The sequence below is a fragment of the Haematobia irritans genome, chromosome 2 (genome assembly GCF_050003625.1).
Source record: "Haematobia irritans isolate KBUSLIRL chromosome 2, ASM5000362v1, whole genome shotgun sequence".
Lineage (NCBI taxonomy): Eukaryota > Metazoa > Arthropoda > Insecta > Diptera > Muscidae > Haematobia > Haematobia irritans.
The window spans coordinates 123,343,003-123,368,711 of NC_134398.1; the positions used below are offsets into that span (position 1 = coordinate 123,343,003).

The window sequence follows — 25,709 nt, forward strand, 5'->3', positions numbered from 1 at the left end:
TATATATATATACAGTTGTCTAGGGACACTTGCTATATTAATACATTAAAATTAACCTCTCATACCCGAACACCTCTCAAACGTGGCTATAAAAAGTAGGTCCCTTGTCATTGAGCTTAACATGGAATCGGGCAGCACTCAGTGATAAGAGAGAAGTTCACCAATGTGGTATCACAATGGACTGAATAGTCTAAGGGCTGCCATCTAACCTAACCTAACCTAAAATTAAAAACTATGTTTAACATAAAAATATAATTTTTTAAGAAAAATATTTAATAAAAAAATTCCGCTGGTGAGATTTGAACCAGCGTTTTTTATTTTTCCATTCATGTAATGCCGTTGTATCATATTAGGTTCATATCACAAACAGTTGAATAGACGTGTTGATGCATCGTGTTCAATGGCGTTTGTGGCTGAGTGTGTTAAGGCGTTCCATTATGGTGCCAACAGACTCAGGTTCAATCCCCGGTGGAAGCGAAGAAGTTTTTCAATTTGTAAAAAAAGGTAATAAGAAAATAAAAGTGTAACAAAAAATACTGATAAAAATAGAAATTGAAATTGAAAAAATAATTTGGTTTTTTAGTATTTTAAATTTCTTCATCCAAATCAATTGCCAATGCACAACTTCTAAGGCAATGCAAAGGACCCCAAAATGGAGTACTTCCATCCTATGATAAGCCCATATAAAATTCATTGGAGATGATCCAAGTTTGCACTACTTCCGGATCACATGCTGTGCATCCAAACTGCTTTTGTGTAAGCTCTTTTTTGTTGCGCTGATACTGAAACAGGCGATTAACGTCCAAATGCATAATTTTTATACCCTCCACCATAGGATGGGGGTATATTAACTTTGTCATTCCGTTTGTAACACATCGAAATATTGCTCTAAGACCCCATAAAGAATATATGTTATCGGTCGTGGTGAAATTCTGAGTCGATCTGAGCATGTCCGTCCGTCCGTCTATTGAAATCACGCTAACTTCCGAACGAAACAAGCTATCGACTTGAAACTTGGCACAAGTAGTTGTTATTGATGTAGGTCGGACGGTATTGCAAATGGGCCATATCACCCGATCCGGTTGAAATTTGGTACATGGTGTTAGTATATGGTCTCTAACAACCGTGCAAAAATTGGTCCACATCGGTCCATGATTATATATAGCCCCCATATAAACCGATCACCAGATTTGACCTCCGGAGCCTCTTGGAAGACCACAATTCATTTGATTCAGTTGAAATTTGGTACGTGGTGTTAATATATGGCCTCAAACACCCATGCAAAAATTTGTCGAAATCGGTCAATAATTATATATAGGCCCCATATAAACCGATCCCCAGATTTGACCTCCGGAGCCTCTTGGAAGAGCAAAATTCATCCGATGCGATTGAAATTTGGTACGTGATGGTAGTATATGATATTTAACAACCATGCCAAAAGTGGTCCATATCAGTCCATAATCATATATTGCCCCCATATAAAACGATTCAGAGATTTGGTTTTGGAGCCTCTTGGAGGACCAAATTTCATTCGAGTTAGTTGAAATTTAGTACATTGTGCTAGTATATGGCCGTTAACAAGCATGTCTCACTAGGTCCATATCGGTCTATAGTTATATATAGCACTCAGATAAATCGATCCCCAATCACACAAAAATTGGTCCATATCAAGTTCATAATTGTATATAGCCCCGATATAAGCGATAATTCTGGCTCTCTACATACCGTGCAAAAGTCCATGTCGATTCGTAATTATTTGTAGACTTACCTATACATAACTTTTTTGTCTAATATATACCACGTATGGACTAACTCACAATTTAGAAAACGATGTTAAGAAGTTTTAAGATACCACAACCCAAGTAATTCGATTGTAGATGACAGTCTTTCGTAGAAGTTTCTACGCAATCCATGGTGGAGGGTACATAAGATTCGGCCTGGCCGAATATATATATATATATATATATATATATATATATATATATATATATATATATATATATATATATATATATATATATATATATATATATATATATATATAGGTAGGTACGTAGCATAGATAGAGGGGTAGCTCCGCTACGGGAAATCGATCTACCCCAGAACCGGTACAGGACTACTGTGTGAATGCACCAGAACCAGAAGAGAACGACCACTGTAACAGGTTTGCCATTGACAAGGTAAATTTACACTGAAAGGTACGGCTTGAACTCATTTCGAAAGACATGACATGAGAGAACTTAGTAGGACTATACATATTCTCATGAACAAGTCTGGGACAAGCTCTTAGGATCCTTTTTTAGCCCAATTCCAATCGCATCAGAAAGGAAAAACGTTTGGAATGAGTCGATCTAATAAGATTTTAAAATCAAAAGATCACACAAAAATGTTTTTTTTTCTGATTCAATCACGAAATTAATTAATCCAATTATTTTTTTAATTGAAATGTCTTCAATCACAGAAATGATAGTATCAATTAAAAAATTAATTGATCCAATTAAAACATTAATTGGCACCTTTAATTTTTGTGATTGTTTTTTGTTTCAATTACAAAATTTGTTGAATCAATTGAATATTTTTTTAAGACTCAATTAAGACTTTAATTGCAAACATTTTTTTCTGTGAGTATAGAAATCAGTAAATTATATGAAAATTAAAAAAAAAATTGACACAAACTGGAGCACTATTACTAGTCCTTTGATAGGTCCGTTAGTGACAGTATGCACCAATTTTACGTTGGATCGCTATTTGCACTGTATAAGTAAGGAGCTACTCAGTCTATGTTATTGTGATACTACATATTTAGCTCAGTGACAAGGAACCTCCTTCTTATAGCAGAAGAGAAACTATTACTGAGAAGGATAGACCACTGTTGAAAAACTTTTTTATTGCTCAATCGAAACGGGTATCTAGTGTTGAGGGTGAACGGAATCAGTGAACAATGGTGTATGAAGGACGTGTTAGGATGTTACTATGAATTCTGCCTAAACGTGGCCCAGCTTGAAACCGGGCATACATCAAGACGAATATTGATATGGGTATATATTATGAGACAGTGAAACTTGTATCCTATTTTCAACTTATTCTAAATATACCAATTCAACAGTTTATTTTTTAAGTGCCTCTGTAGTACTTTAATTTTGCCAAATGCTCATGATTTTTTTTTATATGGTAAACACTACGATTTTCAATAAAAGTTAACATTTTAAGGGCCTGACAATCGTTCGTAAAACCGAGCTTCGACTGTATAAAAATAAAAAATACTTAAAAATGTCTATTTTTCAAGACCCAAAAATGTATTTCGAAAATCTATATGTACATACATGTGTTATGATAGAGTTAAATGCAACTTTTAGCTTATTCAGCATTTTCTGATTGCAATTGTACAAAATTGAGAACAATTCACAATCATACAGGAGACGAAGAAAAATTGCAATAGCTCATCGAAAAAATTTAGACTGGAAAGATCCAGGGAGTTGCTTCGCTTGCACGAAAGTGGTCAGTTACCGAATTTGGGTTTCTCCAATGAGAAGCTTCCCACTCGTATTCAATGACCATGGGCCAAAATAAATGCCGAATATTATCGGCCGGATGAAATGGCATATATGTTATGCTCCATGGAGATCGCAGAATACACTATAAAAATCATAATGAAATAAAAAGCAAGTGATGTTCTAAAGTACAAGTGACTAATTTTTTTTACAAATGTGAGATTTATTTAAAAAAATTTATTTATTTCAAAATATTTCTTTAAGTTACCTTTACTAATTAAAGAGTTCTTTTGTTCATATTAGGTTAGATTTGTTGATTAATTAAACTAATATTCGTTCATGTAAAAGAAACCAATAACTAAGAGATACAAAATTAACTTTAGGCATCTAATAATACCGTCAGCATGAGAATGAATAACCAAATTGAAAGATTAAACATTGTGTGTGTGGGTGCCTGTCAATGTTGCTGGAGAGAAAATGTTTGTTATTTTCCATTAAATTCTCCACTCGCGCCAACAGAATATGTAAACAAAACGAATGAAAAACACAACTTTGTTGTCGGCAATAACAAATGCCACCCTCAACAAATGTACGTCTCCCACTGAGAGAAAGAAAGAAACTGCACACTCACACACACACGTACACACAGAGACCAGGAAACAAAATTTAGGGGCAATGAATGGGCAGTAAGCATTTATGAGTAATTAGCTTGTCAAAAAATCTGTCGGGCCAATATTAAAAATAAGAAAACAATAACCTCTTTATTTAAAGGATGATAAAAAGAGAGGCGAAGGAAACGTCATAGATACCACATATGCTACATCTGCTTACCTTTATACAAGGCAACTATGTATAATACATACATGTATGTATGTATGTACGTATTTCGGATAATTGTATATTTGTATACACATATGTATATGCATATATGTGCTTCTATGCTACTACAACAATGTACATACGTTTATAAAATTCTATTTTTTGCTTTCGTTTGTTCTATTTTATATTCAAGTTCCCATTCATAGATAAACGAGAAAGCGCAATCAATGTTCTCCTAGGGGCAGGCAAATGACATTGCGCAAAGTGCGCAAGTCCCATAATCCCAATACAGAGTGGAATGGAATGTGTAATCTGTTTTCTTCAGGCTTTCTTCTATTCCGCCTGCATTTAATGTTTATTGTTATTTCCTTTTGAGTTGTGTTTTTCTGACTGTCAAAAACACTTGCTACGTTCGTATATTCCCATTCGTCTGCGTCTATGTCCAACTCTGTTTTTGTTCCGCTCTCTTTCTCTCGTTTTCTTTGGTATTTCGTTGTTTTGACATTTTACTCAATGGTGTAAACAAAATATTTCGTGGTAAGATGGTATATGAGAATATTGCACACTACCTAGCTACATGGAATTTGGCGGCGTTAAGTGTTCCAGTGCCTTAAGCAGATACTATGTTAGCCTTGTAGCCGGTGCATTAATGGTCATTGCAATTTTCAAATTAAGACGAAACAAATGTAAATAAAATAAATAATATTGACTAATTATCGTTCATGTACATCAAACTATGAGAAACATTTTTATTTAGAATTACCCCACTCGAACATAAATAAAGTTACCATCGACAGTTTTACAAAAATTCAGTTTACTAGGAAAAAACTGCATCGTTTTTTTTTCCAATATGTTCCCTTATAGACAATTAATGTTTACAAGAAAATCATTTCTTATAAGGGTACTTACATTAGGAAAAAATGTTTTAGGAGAATATGTATTACAACTTCAATTTTAACATGAAAATGTAAAACTTGAATTTTATAATTTTAAAATATTTAAAATATTATTGTTGTTTTTCATTTCAGCTTAAATCTATGCATTGACTAAACTAAAAGTGTAGCTTAACCAACAGAGGAAAAGAAAATTTGTCAAATTTATTTGGGCAAAGCCCTATAGACTGCAAGATGGTTCGATGGACGCACGTTTCGGAATAACCTCATTCCTCATCAACATCTTCTACTTGCAGCAAAACTATCAACCAATTATCAGAATAAATTCTGGTAGTTCACTAAGCCCAAAGGGAAACACACTTGAACCTTCCGAAAAAAAGGTTTATGATAGTCGGCTTTTGCCGTAATAAATCTTTGTACAAACATCTCTCTTTTCCTTTGCCAATTTCAAATCATCGATTTGAGTGCAGTTGGCTGGGTTTATCTTGAGCGTGGCAAATGAAAAGAGAGATGTTTGTACAAAGATTTATTTCGACAAAAGCCAACTATCATAAACCTTTTTTCGGAAGGTTCAAGTGTGGTTCACTTTTTTTGTTTTTGTAAAAATCAATGATTTTTAAAAATCAATTTAGGTATATACATCGCAATATTTTGACTTATAATGTCACCGAAACCATATTTTACAACTGACTTCATAGAATTTTTTTTTTTATTTTGTATTTACGTGTGAAAAAACACAATAGTTACAATAGGCCATAGTGGATTTTCGATTGGATGAACTTTCCTATGAGAACATTAGACAACGATTAGTGATAGTGATTTTAGTTTAATTAAAAATCCCAATAAATAAATGAATGATATTTACGTATATTCAATTAAAAAATAATTTACATTTAAGAAGGCTAGCATTATTCAAATACAGCTTGGATCATAAATAATTTTAGCAGTGGTAAAGGTAAGAAAGTAATGCGTCCGGATAAACTTATAGTCTGGACTGCGCATAACACAAAAAAAAGGTTTCATTTGGTTTGGAAAAGTTTCATTTGGTTTGAAAAAGGTTTCATTTGATTTGGAAAAGGTTTCATTTTATTTGAAAAAGGTTTCATTTGATATGAAAAAGGTTTAATTTGATTTGAAAAAGGTTTCATTTGAAGAGAAAATGCTATAATTACATTAATCAAATTTTATTAAATTAACTTTAATAAACATTATTTGAATTCAATTGGCGTCTGGATTTAAAACTGTAAGTCAGTGGATCGAATCTAAGACCGAATACTTCAGGAGTTAACCTGCATATTTGCTACATTAAAATGTCTAGCAGGATCATAAAAAATGCCGACATTGCACCACGGGAGCCACCGTGGTGCAATGGTTAGCATGCCCGCCTTGCATACACAAGGTCGTGGGTTCGATTCCTGCTTCGACCGAACACCAAAAAGTTTTTCAGCGGTGGTGAAATTTCTAAGGGTTTCAAATGTTGGTGAAATTTCGGAGGGTTTCAAAGCTTCTTTAAGTGGTTTCACTGCAATGTGGAACGCCGTTCGGACTCGGCTATAAAAAGGAGGTACCTTGTCATTGAGCTTAACATGGAATCGGGCAGCACTCAGTGATAAGAGAGAAGTTCACCAATGTGGTTCACAATAGACTGAATAGTCTAAGTGAGCCTGATACATCGGGCTGCCACCTAACATAACCATATAACATAAGAGAGAGAATTTAGAAAAATTAAGCATTAAGAAAATAATTGTCCAAAATTGTGTTTTTTTTTTTTGTAAACATTATTTTCCTTTTCTTTACTATCCACTTCGTTTTCGTTCGTTTTCTTATTTTCGTTTTTATTTGCATTCACCATAAATATTTGGGAAGAAGCATTCATTGGCCATGTGTTTAATCAGAAATAAACAACACATGCTGCCTGAAGTGCCATCGTGTGCAATAGCCGTGTTCACAGTAAAAGGAAAACAAATATTTTTGCATTCCTTTTTCACAGTTTGTGTATTGTGTAGCCCTTATTAATGTTGAATGTTGTAGCCAATGTACCATGCGAACTCTCCATTTTCGCTCAACTTAGGGTGTAAAAAATAATGACGGAATACAGTCGTTCGACTTTTAAAGACTATGCGAGCAACTGCTGTCCAGGAAAAAATTGGGAAAATCTTCTCAAGTCGTTCTTTTATTCATTCTGTACATAGAAAAGTGATCTTTGAGAGATAGCCTTTATTTTCACTTCACAAGATGTTTTTTTTTTGAGGTAATATATAAAAATCACTTGTTGTATATTGTTACGAATTTGATATTTCTAGATTTATGTTTATTCAAATTAGTTTGCGTTAATTTAAAATTTCAAATTGCAACGGTCAAATTACTTCATCACTTGTCAAAATCATTTCCTTATTTTCTAGTACTTTCCTAAACATCTTTTGTGTTCTTAGTTTCCTAATCGTTCATTGTAAAGTAACCCCTTTTGTTTTGTTATCTTCATTGCTTATTGTTATAGTTGTAGTTGTAGTTATATGACCTAATCGTTTATGCCTGTGCGACATCTGCCAGATAGTAGAATGTTCTAAAGGGTGATTTGTTAAGAGCTTGATAACTTTTTTTTTTTTTAAAAACGCATAAAATTTGCAAAATCTCATCGGTTCTTTATTTGAAACGTTAGATTGGTCCATGACATTTACTTTTTGAAGATAATTTCATTTAAATGTTGACCGCGGCTGCGTCTTAGGTGGTCCATTCGGAAAGTCCAATTTTGGGCAACTTTTTCGAGCATTTCGGCCGGAATAGCCCGAATTTCTTCGGAAATGTTGTCTTCCAAAGCTGGAATAGTTGCTGGCTTATTTCTGTAGACTTTAGACTTGACGTAGCCCCACAAAAAATAGTCTAAAGGCGTCAAATCGCATGATCTTGGTGGCCAACTTACCGGTCCATTTCTTGAGATGAATTGTTCTCCGAAGTTTTCCCTCAAAATGGCCATAGAATCGCGAGCTGTGTGGCATGTAGCGCCATCTTGTTGAAACCACATGTCAACCAAGTTCAGTTCTTCCATTTTTGGCAACAAAAAGTTTGTTAGCATCGAACGATAGCGATCGCCATTCACCGTAACGTTGCGTCCAACAGCATCTTTGAAAAAATACGGTCCAATGATTCCACCAGCGTACAAACCACACCAAACAGTGCATTTTTCGGGATGCATGGGCAGTTCTTGAACGGCTTCTGGTTGCTCTTCACTCCAAATGCGGCAATTTTGCTTATTTACGTAGCCATTCAACCAGAAATGAGCCTCATCGCTGAACAAAATTTGTCGATAAAAAAGCGGATTTTCTGCCAACTTTTCTAGGGCCCATTCACTGAAAATTCGACGTTGTGGCTCGTTAGTAAGTCTATTCATGATGAAATGTCAAAGCATACTGAGCATCTTTCTCTTTGACACCATGTCTGAAATCCCACGTGATCTGTCAAATACTAATGCATGAAAATCCTAACCTCAAAAGAATCACCCTTTAGATGATTGTAGCCAAGACCAAAGATTATAGAAGAGGAAGATGGGAGATTGGCTACTGAGCACATCAAACCATTTACCACATTAGTTTAATACTCGAACCAAACGCGTATACGACAAGTATTGACATAGCATTAAATTGCAAATAAAATGAAATTAAGTGCACGAAATAAACTTCCTTAAACGGGAAAATGTAGTTTTTTTGTTGTTGCCTAAAATTTAACATTATTTCATTAAGAAAATTAAGTTTTTCATTTAAAAAATAAAAACGAAAAACAAATAAAAAAATTACGAACATGTATGAAACTAACATGGTAAATGCAACATTTGGTATGACGCAAGCCAATTTCCTATCTTCCTCAGGTTTATTGTCTTTGGCCAAGACAATGAGCATAAGCCGATAAATATGTGCGATATCGCCCGTGCGACATCTACCAGATAGTAGTAGAATAGTCTAGAATGTTGTAGGCCAGACTACCAAGAATTTTCGATAACGTTATACAGTACTATAAAAGAGCTGACAGTGGGAGCTGTGAAGGCAGTCGTAAACTAAAAGTTATACAGTACACATCGTAGAGCAAATAAGTGAAACCTGTCGTTAAGCAAATAAATTGTAGATTGTCGTTATTTGAAAATAACTGTGTTTTAATTATCGAGTTATTAAACAAGCCTCAATATAAAAACGTAACAATATCATTTTAAAATTTACCAGTCATAAGACATAAGGATAAAAAATGATGGAAATTTTCAAGAAATGTCTGTGAGTGTGCCAATCCACACTGAAAAAAGAGTTTTCTGAGGAACGAAATTTTAAAATTTTTCTTTTCATGTTAAAAAATATTCTTTCAAATCAAATAAATAAAATGTGAGGCTATCGTTGCACATTCGTCATAAATTCGAGTTTATTTGTTCTTAAAAACATACCTTATAACAAATTGAAATTTCCGTTTTCTAAAATTTCGTTCCGGAGAAAAGTATTTTTTCTTTGTGTGCATACCATGAAAGTGTTATGCAACTTCAATAGCAAATTTTGCACTTAATAAAGCTTTGGCAAATGCTGTGCACTTTTTAATTAGTGTTTAGTTTTCTGAAATAATTTCGTAAATTTTGATCTCGTATCCACGATAATAAGCATAGATCGATAAAATCGAACTAATTATAATCATCATAATTCTGAGCACATTTCCTTCTTAAAGCAATGCGAACGCCTGAAAATATGCAACGAAACATGTTTGTGCCGAAAATTCTCAACTGTAGCACTGTGTACTGCACTCAAAAAAAGTGAATCCACCAGGAAAAGAGATTTAGGTTATTTTGGAAAATTTTAAATAAATTGTAATGCAATGTTGGCGACAAAAGTATGTAAATATTTTTCAAAAAATTCAAGAAAATTTAAAAAATTAACTTAAAATTATTAACTTTTTTAACGAGTGAAGAAAATTTCGGATTTTGAAAGAAAAAAATGTCTTTGTGCCATACAAAGTTCAAGATGGATGTGTTTTTGGTAGAATTTACAATGTTTAGGAACTGAGGAAGTTATGAAAAAAGTGAACCCTATATGGCTCTAAATCCAATTTAATTTTATTTTATTTAGTTCATGGAGTTATTATTAGACTAGTTTACAAAATATTGTTTTTTTTTCATATACTTTTGATGAGAGGTGACTTTTCTTATGTATTTTTATCTGCTGAATTCAAAAATGAAGTTTAAAATTATGGAACAATTTTTGAGATATCCCGTTATTTTTAGTTTTTCGGCCTTTTTTCACTAAACAAATTATCTGCCTGTTTCTGTATGTCGAACGAGCTCTATCGATCGACCAAAATGCATAAAAACAGCTGATTTTTGATTATAAATTCAACTGTTTGTTTCCATTTCAGTCGATCGATAGAGCTCTATCGACATACTGAAACAAGCTGTATATCTCGAGCTAGAAATTTCCGAATATGTCGTGCTTGTGTGATAGGTATTGAGATGACGAACAAACTTGTACAATTTGATCTGTGATATGTTAAGTGGTTCAAAATATATCGAAAGAGAGGGCGAGTTTTCAAAAAAAAAAAACTGTTTTACAATGACTCTGTTCCGCCAGAAAAGTATAAACCATTGAAAAAACGTCTGGTTTCTCTTCATGTTCCCATCTTTATGAACTTACTTTAACGTAAAAAATAAGACTAACTAGAAGAAAATCGACCGAAAATTCCAAAGTTATAAGCAATCCGATGCCAAATCATACAAGTATGAGCCACTCACTCACACTAAAATGCCACTAATTCCTCCCTATGGCGAGTCCATGGAAAATTCATTGGACCATTTCGGAACATATGCATAGCATACTTATGTTAAATGTATTATCATAGTGGACTGAAGCCTGAAATACAAATTGATTCTTACCATAACCTCACCTTTCAATAAGAGTCACTTGCTTTTCACACAATCAAAAAAATTTACTTGGATCCAAAGATTTTCCTTAAGGTGTTTGGCATTTGTTTTAGTTAAAATTTCATTATTTTGATGAAATGTATCCGTAATATTGTGTAAATTGCGTTTCCTAAATTTTAGGTTGCATAAACTTTCATATTAAGTCAATATTTTTTCAGTGCAGAAACGCAATTTTCTTTTGGTGAATTTTCTTTGTTCCACAATAAATATTATTGCCATTTAACAATTTAGTACCAATGATTTCAAAACACTGTGCAAAATGACATGCAATCACTCGTAATGATTTATAAAGTATTGGAGGAGTATTTGTGTTCTCTTGGCATATGACTGATGTGATTGCTGTGCACTTCATCATCTGAGGTTTTTGGATTGGATTTCCGTTTCGTTGCTTAATTATATTTTCAAACGAAAAATCACTATTTGGCTTTTGAAGTGCTGTGGTAGAGGTGGTGGTGGTTGTGTGTAATTATGAAAATACTTTAGTCAGCCAGCCCCGGAATCTACCGTAAACAAACAATTTGTTTGTTTTTCCTAATTTTATGTGGTGCGGCTTTGGTAAAATTTGCCACAACCATAGAGCATGGAGCATGAGAAAAATTCGTAAAACTTATGCCATAATGTCATTTATCGGTGTCGGGTCCGAATTCTTATACGAAAAGAAGGGTTTTCTAAGAAATAAAGATTTAGACAAAGGACACTAAAATCTAACAAACAGATTACAAACAATTATAGAAATGCTTGTTTTAAATTCGGATTTGCGGGACATGTGTTAATCCTTAATTGTTTAGTATTCTTTCTTATTGTTGCTACAGTTCACCTGTACCTTCCGGTGTACTATGTTTTACTCGTATTTGCAGTTGAAACATATTCCAAGTAGAAATACGTTTTTGTTAGGTACCACCACCCAATGATACTGCTTAACTGCGATGTTTTCCCGGTTTTCTCTATCTCCGGCTTTCTATCTAATTATTTTAGAATCAGTTTAAATTCATTCGAAATAGCTACATTTGGCACGAATTATGGCCTTAAAACGGTCAACAAAGCAATAATACTCTGCACTAGAGGTGTACAGGTGAATGAAAACTCACTAACGCACACTCGCGATGGAAAAATTTTACTCATAATGAAAAAGGCATGCCCGCTTCTAAAGATTTTGTCTTTACACTAATCATTTTGGTATTGATTCCGGGCCAAAGAAGAAAATTTTTTCAAATTTTCTTCGTGTGCTATCAAAGTCCTTTAAAAGCGTGCTTTCGGTAACTTAAATTCTAAAGACACGGTCATATCGGTCCACTTTTACGTATAGCCCCCATATAAACGGACCCCCAAATTTGGCTTGCGATTGCTCTAAGAGAAGCAAAATTCATCCGATTCGGCTGAAATTTGGTACATGGTGTCAGTATATAGTCTCTAACAACCATGCAAAAATTGATCCACATCGGTATATAATTATATATAGCCCCCATATAAACCGATCCCCCGATTTGGCTTGCGGAGCCTCTAAGAGAACCAAATTTCATCCGATCCGGCTGAAATTTGGTACATGGTGTTAGTATATAGTCTCTAACAACGATGCAAAAATTGGTCCATATCGGTCCATAATTATATATAGCCCCCATATAAACCGATCCCACGATTTGGCTTGCGGAGCCTCTAATTAACGAAAATTTCATCCGATCCGGCTGAAATTTGGTACATGGTGTTGGTATATGCTCTCTAATGACCATGCAAAAATTGGTGCATATCGGTCCATAATTATATATAGGCTCCATATAAACCGTTCCCCAGATTTGATCTCCGGAACCTCTTGGAGGAGCAAAATTCATCCGATCCGGTTGAAATTTGCAACGTGGTGTTAGTATAAGGCCGCTAATATCCATGCCAAAATTGGTCCATATCGGTCTATAGTTATATATAGCCGATCCCCAATCACACATCGGTTCATATTCATGGTTGCCACTCGAGCCAAAAATAATCTACAAAAATTTTATTTTTATGGAAAACATTGTCAAAATGTTATTTCTATAGAAAATTTTGTCAAAATTTTATTTCTATAGAAAATTTTGTCAAAATTTTATTTCTAAAGATAATTTTGTCAACATTTTATTTTTATAGAAAATTTTTCCCAAATTTTATTTCTATAGAAAATTTTTTCCAAATTTTACTTCTATAGAAAATGTTGTCAACATTTTATTTTGTCAAAATTTTATTTATATAGAAACTTTAAACTTAATTATATACGATTTAAGTTTAAACAAGCATTCTTTTCCTCTGTTGGTTAAGCTACACTTGTAGTTTAGTCAATACATGGTTTTAAGCTGAAATCAAAAATAACAACAATGATTAAAGAAAGAAACCAACAATAACAAAACAAAACGAATGAAAAAAGAGGAAACATGTTTAAAATAAACCCAGCCAACTGCACTCAAATCGATGATTTGATGGTGGCAAAGGAAAAGAGAAATGTTTGTATGAATTTATTTCGGCATAAGCCGGCTATCATAAACCCTTTCTCGGAAGGTTCAATTTAATTGGTTGATAGTTTTGCTGCAAGTAGAGGATGCTGATGAGGAATGTGGTAATTCCGAAACGCGCGTCCATCCAACCATCTTACAGTCTATAGGGCTTTGCCCAAATAAATTTGACAAACATTCTTTTCCTCTGTTGGTTAAGCTACACTTGCAGTTCAGTCAATACATGGTTTTAAGCTGAAATCAAAAACAACAACAACGATTTTTCATAATTATTAAAGCCAAGTTGACCTTAATCAAACGAAATGTTCTTTCATATTAAGATACCCATTTTTAAATTGAATTACATAACTGTAAAGTTTATCGACTTTTGAATAAGGAAAAATTCTTTACACCAAAGAAATGCATTTTCTATGCTAAGCAAAATTCGAATTCGCATTTTAAGGACATGAAATCTTTGGCCTCACGACAATATTTTTTCAGTAATGTGTAAATATGGGCGATAATTGTCCACTTTTGAGATGTGTCCGGTTGTCACAGTCTCCAAGTTTAAGAGACTTCACTGTATATACACGCAAAAAAATAATTCTTTCCTCCCAAACGAAATTTTAGACAAACAAAGTTCGTTTCTCATTTGCTTTTCGCTGTAAGGAAGTGTATTTGGAAGAAAAGTATATACTTTTTGTGATAAACGTTTATTCTTTTCCAGGATGTAAAAACAATTTCATAAAGACTAACTCAAAAAAAAAAAAAAATAACATTGTTTTCTTGCTAATTGCATTTTCCCTCACGTCTTTCTCACATCCACGAGGGTTTTTAGTTCTTAACACCTTTTCCTGTAATACCAACAATGTAGAAGAAATTATACGATTTTATAAATTTTTAAAATTTTTTTACCTTTCGCCTGGACGGAGAATCGAACCGCGGACCATGCACTTTGTAAGCCAACACACTAACCACTGAGCTATGTACCTGTTATGGTCATCAATAGATAAATATCCATATAAGTTATATTTATATAGCATAGCTTGCGGCGCCCACGAACCGAATAAACAAAGTTTATTTAACAGAAACAAACATTTAGTTTGGCACCGTGGAGCAGTGGTTGCTACGTCCGACTTGCATGCCAAGGGTCGTGGGTTCGATCCCTGCTTCGACCAAAGTTTTTTTTTTTTTACGTATATTTCAGATATGTTCGGAAGATTCCGAAAAAAATGTTCAACATTACATTGTAGTATATTAAATTTTGAACTGTAAAATGTGTCTTATTAAAGACCTATAGTCAGGAAAGAACAGTGTTTGATATAAACGAAATGGACTGTGTTGTTGTTTCAAAAATAACTTTTTTTATTGAAAAAATAAAAATTTTGTAACAAACGAATTTTTTTGGTGATAAAAGTTTAAAATTTTCGAAGCAATACAAAAAACTCTAACAAAAGAAAAACGTTTTCGGTACACGTTGTCCAAACGTTTTTTTTCTTTGCGTGTAAATTCGTCTGCTAATAGACGTAGTATTCCCTTGCTCATTTCGAGCTTCTTATAGAATTATTCGAAGATTTTCATATACTGGTGTGTGATCCACTAACCCTGCAAAAAAATTTTAAAGTTGTTCTAAAGATACAACTTTAAAAGCACTTCCAAAAATTTCCTCCCAAAGATGTTATTTATTTAAACTACACAGGAGGTTCTTTTAATTCAATTTTTATAAATCTTTTTTTTTCAAAAAAATTTTAATGGGTAATTTTAACTTTTTCAGTTGCAAATAGACTAAAAACAAAATAGAAATTAATAAAATGGTGAAGTGATGCTAATTCAGTGCAACGGCTGTTGAAATGGTGGTCAACCCTCCTATGACAAGCCCATGTGAAATTCATCGATTCTGCACCAATTATGCACGACTTCCGCATCCAAAAACAACATTTTCACAAATTTTTTGGCGACACTTTTTGACTGGCTAACCGATAAGAAACCATCGCAGATTAAGTTCAGTATGCATCATGCGGGTGTTATTGACAATTGAGCGTGATTTGTGGATGTGATTTCCGAAAGCAATTTTCAATTATATTTTGGGAATTTGGGAAATATATTGATTGGCATAATTTATATTTTAATTAAACACTTGAACTTGATGTTCATTAGTTTTCAATTTGATTAAATAGTTAATTGTAACATTTAATATTTTAATTGATTACGCTTTCAAATTCAATCGACTTTTTAATTGGAAATATTTTGGTGATATTTATGTCTACATTGAAAAAAAAGCATACTCGGTTCCAAAGATTTTGTCTTTACTTTAAAAAATTTGGTATTGATTCCGAGCCAAAGAAGCGGAGAATACAAGTAAGGATACCTTTAAGACACAATTCTCTTTTAAATTTAGGTTTCGTGTACTTGCTTCTAGGAAGCACATTTTAATTTTTCGCTTTCTCAGCTTTTTTTCTCCATATGCTATCAAAGTCCTTTACAAACGAGTTAACGGCAACTTTATTTTCCAAATTAAGACTCGACATCCAGTAGATATTATGCTATGTTTGAAGTAAAAAACTTCTTTACAATAAAGTTTTGAAAAACATGTCCTATATTTGAACGATTTTTTGCTTTATAGTCAAGATGCAAAAAGACAACAAATTTAAAGACAATTTCATTAAATTTAAAGATTTTTTCTGAATTATTAAAGTCAAGTTGACCTTAGCCTATAAATTTGTTCTTTCATGTTAATATACCCATTTTTAAGTCAAATCATTTAATTATAAGGACAATACGACTTCATTGAAAAGTTTATCGACTTTTGGACAAGGAAAATAACTTTATTTTAGAGAAATGCGTCTTCTACGCCAAGCAAAATTTGTATTCGTATTTTAAAGACATGAAATCTTTGACCTCACGACAATATTTTTTTCAGTGTATGCACCATCTGGCATTACCTTCTTTCTTTTAGAACAATCAAAAAGGTAAGGTAACAAACGTATAAAAAATCAAATTGAAATTCGCAGATAACGAAAAGTGTTGCATTTCAAAGATAAGGCAGCACTGAAGCGAAAAAATAATGACACGAGATGTCTATGCAAACGAGATGCTTTTCATCAAATATTCTCTATCATCAACAAGAAGCGTCCATATTGCCAATGATTAAAACAAACATTTTCAGCATCATTCGCCACCATAATGAAGACATGAATTAAATTGAGAGTCATTTAGACATGTACGAGTATAGAGGAAAGTTTATAAATATATTTCGGTGTAGACCTGCCAGTGACGCTATGGGGTTGCTATTGACTGCGTCTACACAGTGACACGATCATATGTGGTACACTCACAGTGTCAGTAAACGTGCACGAAGCGCTACAGTGGGGAAGTAAATGATTCTTGTGAATTTATAAACAATTATTACATTGGGAATGAGGGAATGTAAAAAAATATTGTCCTACTATGAAAGAGTATGCAAACAGTATGCAACCCAAACACACAATTTACTTTATATTAAAGACAAATTTCTTTAAAATAATGAAATTTTCATTAAAAGAAAGTTTATAAACATAGCTTCAAAAATTTTTTCCATTAGATTTAGGACACGAATCTAGGAAATTTGTCTCATTCCGTGTCATAGTCGTATGCCTTTGAACTAAGGCAAATTTTCCTTAAAGTACAGAAAACTATTTTTGATTTAAAAAATCGCCTTTAACTAACTGATATATTTAATAGTTTGATTTAATATATATCAGTTGGGAAAGAAAACATATAGCTTCGGAGTATGGCACTATGGCCTCTTGTACAAATTAGAACGGATACTACCTACACTCTTAGAAAAATATGTTTTTCATATGTTCCGATATAAACAAAATGTGTTTCGGGTACAATTTTAAAACACAATATATTTAAGTGCAAACATGTAATGTTCCTAAACTAACACTAAATGTTTGGGACATCTATGTTAATATGTTAGAATATATTATGTTTGGGGCATGAATGTTTCATAAAAATCATATGTGTGAATGCAAACATATATAAATTTACAAATTTCGACTAAACATACATATGTTGTGATATTTTATTCAAAGCGACAGAGAGAGTATAGAGAAAGAAATAGAGATGGGAACCGGGAGAGTTGACAAAAGATATCAACATAACACAGCGAAAGAATGTTGTATGTTGTTTCGGAAAACTGTTTTATGATAAGGCCAAAAATTTGATATGCTTAAGTCTAAATATTATTTAATTTGAATAAAGAGAATGGACATTCGGAACCAAGAGAATAGACATTTGAAAAACAAACAGCATATGTTTTCGCCTTGAGAGCAGCATTTTATGTATGTGTGGACATGTGTTTTGTTTATCATTTTGGCATTATGGGCACAATTTTTTTCTTGCTTCGTTAAAAGACATCAGGGGTCTTCATAAAAATAACGAAAGGGCACTATACTCTTTTTAGAGTTGGGATAGTAAAATAAAATAAGGAGGAAATAGTGAAAAATTACACAGTAAAATATATAAAAACAAAGTTTAGTTCCTCTTTATTAATAAGTAGTCCACGAGGAGTTGACGGACACCTTCAAATATAAAAGCGGGCATTAAGTTCGAGTTTTGCAGCTAAAACAATTTAAAAAGTTTATTTTCTTTAAAATGAATTATTAACGAAAAATAAAAGGCATTTTAGAGCGATGGTGTTAAATGCTAGTAAAAAATTGTTCACGCCTAAATAAATTTATGTTTATATTATAAAATTACTTATGTATGTTTATACTCGACTCCACGTTCTTCTTTTGTTAGAGTTTTTGAATACCAAATTTTAAAGTTTTGTACCAAAAACAGTTTTTTGTTACAAAATTGTTATTTTTGCTTTAAAAAAATAATATTTTATCCAAAAATCAGTCAATTTCGTTTATATCAAGCACTGTTACTGACTATAAATCTTTAATAACCCACATTTCAAAGTTTTAAAGTTAAATTAAAAAAAGTGTTCGGTCGGAGCAGGGATTGAACCCACGACCCTTTGCATGCAAGGCAGACATGCTAACCACTGCTCCACGTGGCAAACAAATGTATGTTTCTGTTAAATAATGTTATGTTTGCATGGGCTCGTGGGCGCTGCAAACTATGCTATATAAATGTAACTTATAACGATAATTATTTGCTGGTGACTATAACAGTTACGTAGCCCAGTGGATAGTGTGTTGGCTTACAAACTGTATGGTCCTCGGTTCGATTCTCCGTGCAGACGGGAGGTAAAATTTAAAAAATTTATAAAAGTGAATAATTTCTTCAACATTATTTGTATTACAGAAAAAGGTGCCAAGAACTAAAAAAATTCGTGGAAGTGAAAATTACGAGTATGTTAGGGAATGAGCACAATCGTCTTTGGGAAAAATTCTTCCAAGCATACAATATTTTTGTGCTCAAAATGCTTCCAAACATATAATATGTTCACATAAAACAAACATATTAATGTTTCGGCAGTATCCAATAATATATATGCTTCCTGCAAAATATGTTTGGAACATATGTTAAAGAAGCGATTTTTTTTGAGGGTGTACACATATGTATCTGGTCTTAAAATCGTATTTAACTGAAAGCCAATTTAAACTCTGAAATATACGTAATGAGAGCGGGTGTCCCACAGGGTATTGTTGTTGGTCCAGTGCTTTACACAATATTCGTTGCTACCTACATGGAACAAATATTGTCTTTAAATTTGTTGTCTGTTTGCATCTTGACAACAAAGCCAACAAAAGCGTTTAAAAATAGGAGATGTTTTTCAAACACTGAATTTGAAAATTAAGTTGTCGTTAATACGTTTCTAAAGAACTTTAACGCACATGAAGAGAAAAACAGAAAAAAATTAAACAGAAAAAAAAAATTAAAAATTAAATTTAAATGACAATTCTGTCTTACAAGTATCTATACTTCAATTCTCGTCTTCTTTGGCTGGACATGGAAAACACATATTAAAAACAAGTAAGTAAAGTAGAAAGTCAGGCGGGGCCGACTATATCATACCCTAAACCACCCTTACTGAATTAGTAATCATAAGCATTTGTGGGGTAACATTGATATAGGTCTGGGAGATAAACCGCAGTTGCATATTTAAGAAAATTAAGGGGTACATGTTTATGGGTGCTTTGTCTCAATCTGACTATAGCTTATATTACAAATTATGGTGAGTTAAAATGTCCCTACATTGTGGCCATACGTCCCTACAAGACGCTAAATATTAAAAAAAAACCTACATATACACCCTCACAAAAAATCGCTTCTGTAACATATACTCCCAAACATATTTTGCTTCAAGCATATACATTTTTGGGTATTGCCCAAACATTTATATGTTTGATCTCTACCAATATATAATATGTTTGAAAGCATATTGGTCTAAACAATATATGTTTGGGTAGTCTAAGTTCCAAACATTTTGTATTTTTGCATCCAAATTCAATAATGTTGTCTTCCAAAAAACAATATGTTATTATGTGACAATATAATATGTTTGGTAGCATTTTGCACACAAAAATATTATATGCTTAAAAAAAATTCTCCCAAACAATATTGTGCTCAAAATTTTATTTATTTATTTATATATTTACAATCATAATGAATTATGAAAATAAACAGGTAATATAGGTGCTAACAACATAGGTTTTCGACCTGAATGCTCAAAATGTTGTTTCTGCCCAATTGTATATTCCCCGACATCTTTCTCACTTCCACGAGATTTTTTAGTTCTTAGCACCTTTTTCTGTAATACAAACATTGTAGAAGAAATTATTCAATTGTATGATTTTTTTTATTTTAATTTTACCTTTTGCCGGACGGGGATTCGAACAGCGGACCACACAGTTTGTAAGGATCAAAGAAGTAGCTGATCAATTGCCCAAGGAAAAATAAAATGTTAATTTTGTAATAACAAGCAACAACCACCAACTTAATTCAATATCGCTCCCTCTTAAATAGCGCTCCAAGCTACTAAACACATATATGTTTATAGGCTATTTCTAAATTAATATATGTTTGCATCCAAGCATATTATATTTACAAACATTTTATGTCCCAAACATAATATGTTCTAACATATTAACATATATGTCCCAAACATGTTATGCTAGTTTATGAACATTATATGCTTGCACTCAAAAATATTGTGTTTAAAAATTTGTGTTCCAAACATATAATGTTTATAGCCAAACATATGAAAAACAGTCTTTTTCATCCGTGTAGGGAATTTCCCCTACTTCTAGCAACACTGGCTGTAGTTGATATTGCACCTACGGAGTTAGTATGCCACTAATATTGAGCCCATTATAAAAAAAAGAGAAAATCGTTCAATTTGTGTGGGTATTAAATCCAAATTTGTAAAAATCGAGCAAATGTAAGAGCTACAAGTGCGTATAAATACGATCGCTAGTACATCAAAATTTGAAATTTCAGTAACATTGGTTAATAAATAAGAGTATTATGGCAAAATTTGGGAAAATCGAGCGATGCATATATATGGAAGCTATATGTAAATCTGAACCAATTTGCATAATATTTTGCGGGTTTGATTAATACAACAAAATGTTACCTTGTGCAAAATTTGAGTAAGATCAGTTAAGAAATGAGGCCTCTATGGTCAAACATAAGGTCCCTAATAACCAAAGTTATCCTTGTGCTCAAAAAACTCCCTGTGCCAAATTTCATCAAAATCGGTTAATAATTGCGACCGGAATCCTGTGAATAACAAATACATGGACAGACGGACGGACGGACATCAAGCGCTAGATCGACTCAATATCAATATTTCTGGTAGGCACATTTTTTGGCAGATCAAACTTATTATATCCTGACCACTATGTGGTTTAGGGTATAACAAATTACAAGAGATTTTGTAAGAAATTTGAAATTGGGGATTTTTGGGGATAAAAGCATCCCAAATTATATCCAAAAAAAAAAAAATAAAAAAAAAATGCACGCAGAGAAGAAACATGATTGTCACAATCATATTCGAAGAGCAAAATAATATGATAGGAGCTATTTTTGCGGCGACCATGTAACATTTTAACCTGCAACCATGTTGGATCAGTGAACATGGTTCTAAGAAAAATATAATTGTCCTCATCTAAAATGTTATTATATTGATAAAAAGAATTTTGTTTGGATGAAAAGACAATGGTCACGATTTAAAATGTTATAGTATTCATTCAAAATGTTTTTCTTCTAGTTAAAATAACATGGTCACAACCTAAAATGTTTTGATCGTTATGAAAAAACTTTTTTCATCGTCGAAAAAAGGACGCCACTTGAGAAAAGAAAACACAAAATTAACTTTATTTATTTGTTTTTATTTATTTATAAACTAATTCATTGTTTGTTTGTATTTATAATGTCAAACATCACATATTTTTACACACACTATTTCATTTCAATTTCAACAATAAGTTATCAATCCATATTTTTTACATCGTGTGCCCATCAAATGTACAAACGCAGACAGCATGTAACTGCAAATAAAAATAAATGATCCATATAGCAAAATGCAGAACAAAAAACAGGTACATTTTTTCAATTTCACTTTCCTTTTTTGTGTTCACATAAAACCACGTGCCACTTCTGAATAAATAAATTAACACAGTAAATCCGTATTCTCCGTCCATTCCAAGAAACAATCAACACACGACTGACGCGCAAAATGAAAATTGTGTACCTGCTCAATATTTTTATAAAATTCTTTTCGCTGCAAAAAAGTTAAAAAATTAAATGGTCATGAAAAAAATATAAATGGTCTTTATGGCCATGTAATGGTTCTAGACATATCTATACTTAACCTATAAAAATACTTTTTTCCCTGTAAAAAAGTAAAAAAAAATTGAATGGTCAGGTACGTGATTTTCCCGACCATTTAATAGTCTCAAATTCTATCATTTAAATGATAGAACATGTTTGCGGTATTTGATAACCATTCAAATGCTTATTGCCACCATACATTTTTCTCCGCTCGAAAACTATTTTTACAAAGACAAAATACATGGTTTTCGCGGCAATTACATGCTCTAGATAAGCATTAAATGGATGCGGCAACCATGTCCAAACATGGTTTTTCTGTGCGTGTGGGGATGTGAATCAGAAAAATTATGGCAACACTGAATATTAGCATACCAGAGGGAATAAAAATAAAAGATAACGAAACTGTGTCAGTAGGTGGCAGTCATGAGGAAAATGTCTCTAATATGCAGTTTTTGTCGACGCTTCTTTCAAATACCATACAGTTTGCGTCGGTGTTACCCAGTTAAGTTCTCTGCCGACTTTACGAAACGTAAAGAAAATAGGATTTAAAACCTACTATGTAGTAACAAATGTTCTTTTTTTTTATAAATGTTTTCATTCCATTAAATTTTTTGGCATACAATTTGATATTAAACTGCCGATGCCTTTGTAAAGAATTTATCAAAATAGCGCTTCGACCGCAACGTCGGTAAACCAAAACTGTAGGCATTGTGCGACATCTATACGGTTGACATTTGTTGTTTTTGTAGAAGAGAATTTTCGTAGAAGAGAATTTTTTACTTTTTGGCGCGCAAATGTTGTTCTAATGTAGATCTGCACAACCATAAAAATATATGTCCATAATTCAAATGTTTACAAATAATTTAAATTGACCCCGTAATTTTTTAATAAAAGGAAAAAATAGTAGAATATTACATTTTCTACTATTTTCTCGATTGAAGCAATTTAAATTAAAACTTTAATTCTGGTTTAATTATTATTTCTTATTCGTGGCCCCCCATTACTTATAGACAAACTTTTAGTAATCACGCGAGACTCATATGTGGGAGCTATATCTAAATTTAAATCGACACGGGCGATATTTTGCAAGTATAAGAGATATCACAGAGAATTACTTTGACCCAAATTTATATCAAATTTCAAATTTCTTTCTTCTAAATCGAATATATTCCCACTGTAAATTCTTTGTTGGAACGAGACAAGACAAAAAATTTGTTCACTTGGTTGAGCTAAATACTCAAGTTATTCGAATACAGTAAAACAAGAAAAAAAGCAGGCAACAATACCAAAAAACAATCCCAACCCCCTCACTCACATTTGAAAAATAATAAAAGAAAAAAATTAACAAAATAGAAAACAAAACACAAAAATACTAGATTTGAGAATTTAGAAAATTTGTTAGTTTCTGTGTTCTGTGTTGTTTTTTTTTTTCATTTCAATTCGATAAAATTGTGATATGGCGACACGCATTTGAAGGAATTCTATATTTTTGTTGATTGCTTACCCTGCGTCTGTTGTTTTTAAATGGCTTATAGGACTTGCCCTTGTTTTTGCCACCGCCTATGTGAAGCTTCTTCATGTTGACAGAATATATGGGGTTTTCGTTATTTTCTTCAAAGGGAGGACTTTTTGTTTAAGGTATTTTCCTGCCTACAGGCGATGAATAGCAACAACGATGACAATAACGAATTAACAAAAATTATTTTCTATTACTCTCACAGAGCATTCACTTCAACTATTATTTTTGTATAGACTTTTTGTTGTTGTTGCTGTTGTCGTTATTACTTTTACGATATTTTTAGTGATATTAGTATTGACTTTGATTTGTGTTGTTGTTGTTGTTTTTGGTGATGTGGCTTTTGTCGACATACGACATCAAACACGCACAAATTATGCAATTGTGAAAGGCAAATACATTTGTCGCTTTACTATTATTCTCTCCCCCCAGATTTCCGTTTCCGTTACAATTTCATAGGAGAGTAGAATTTCATGGGCAAACACACATACACACGCACACTTTCACTTAGAACAAACGGTTGATTAGCTGTAATCGCTTTATGGCCATAATGGAATTTAAACATCAAAACATTTTTTTTTGCGTTTATATTAACTGAAATGGTTTGGAAATATTATTCCACCTTTTTTTTTCAAAAAGGAATAAAAAAGACAACAACATTCAGACTTTGAAATTTTAAAAAGCAAAAAACTTAATTTCTTTTATATTTTTCAATAATTTGTTCCCTTAGACATCCACTATATTCACTTATTCACATATTCTAGCCGTTAGTGATCAGCACTCGTTCACACTTAATTTTTCGAGAAAATAAAACATTTTAAAACATTTGTAAAAGATTAATAGGCAAAATTAAAATGAACAGAAAACACTACACAAAATATATATTTCAACGATCGAGAATGCTGGGTTTTGTGTTTTTTTTGTTTTTCTTCTATAGAAATGAACAACAACCAGCTCTCAATATCCGCACATCCGAAATCCAAAAGATAAAAATTTCAACTGATTTGATCTTCAGTCAAAACGATGCGACAGGGACAAAAATATTGTTGTTGCTACTTTTCGCGAGCATTCAAGACGGCAGCAAGTAAAAAAAAGCAAAAACAAGAATAAAAATACAACAAAACTAAAATATATAGTCTCAGCGAAATTGCCGTGTCTACAATAGACGAGAACAGATGATTGTGGACCAAAGAAGCATAGAAACATGTCTGAAGCGAAATGTATGCTAGTGGTACGATATTGGAATACCCTACGTTATTTAATAGGAAAAGTTTCTAAAATAAAATAATATATAAATGAATTTCATATAGTTTAATTTATATTATATATAAAGACATATGCCCATTTTCATAATAATATACAGATGGTTTATCGATGGAATCTGTATGGTTCATAACTGGTAGCACCACCATCACCCAAATTAAAAAATTGATTGAAGTTGAAAACATAATCGATTAAAATATTAACTAATACAGTTAACTTTTTAATAAAATTCAAAAATAAAGTCAGTTATAAAAAGGATTAAAAATGTTTATGATTTTAATTAAAATATCAACTCAATAGTTATGAAATAATTAGATTCTTTAAATATATAACAGGTTTTTTATTATTCAACATAGTTCCCTTCAAGAGTGATACAACGATTATAACGACCTTCCAATTTTTTGATACCATTTTGGTAGTACTCCTTCGGTCTTGCCTCCAAATAAGCCTCAGTTTCGGCGATCACCTCTTCATTGCAGCAAAATTTTTTCCCCGCGAGCAGGTCTGAGAACAAGAAAAAGTCTCTGGGGGCCAGATCTGGAGAATACGGTGGGTGGGGAA

General features: G+C 32.5%; 1 protein-coding gene across 1 annotated transcript in view; it reads right to left on the minus strand.

Moving 5' to 3' along the window:
* The window catches only part of Ca-beta (Calcium channel protein beta subunit), a 111,059-nt gene extending 86,194 nt beyond the window's left edge, over nucleotides 1-24,865 (minus strand). Inside the window, 1 exon segment of the mRNA XM_075296079.1 lies at nucleotides 23,874-24,865. Within this exon segment, the coding sequence (XP_075152194.1) occupies nucleotides 23,874-23,948 (75 nt within the window). The 5' untranslated portion in view covers nucleotides 23,949-24,865.
* Nucleotides 24,866-25,709: the final 844 nt, after the last annotated feature.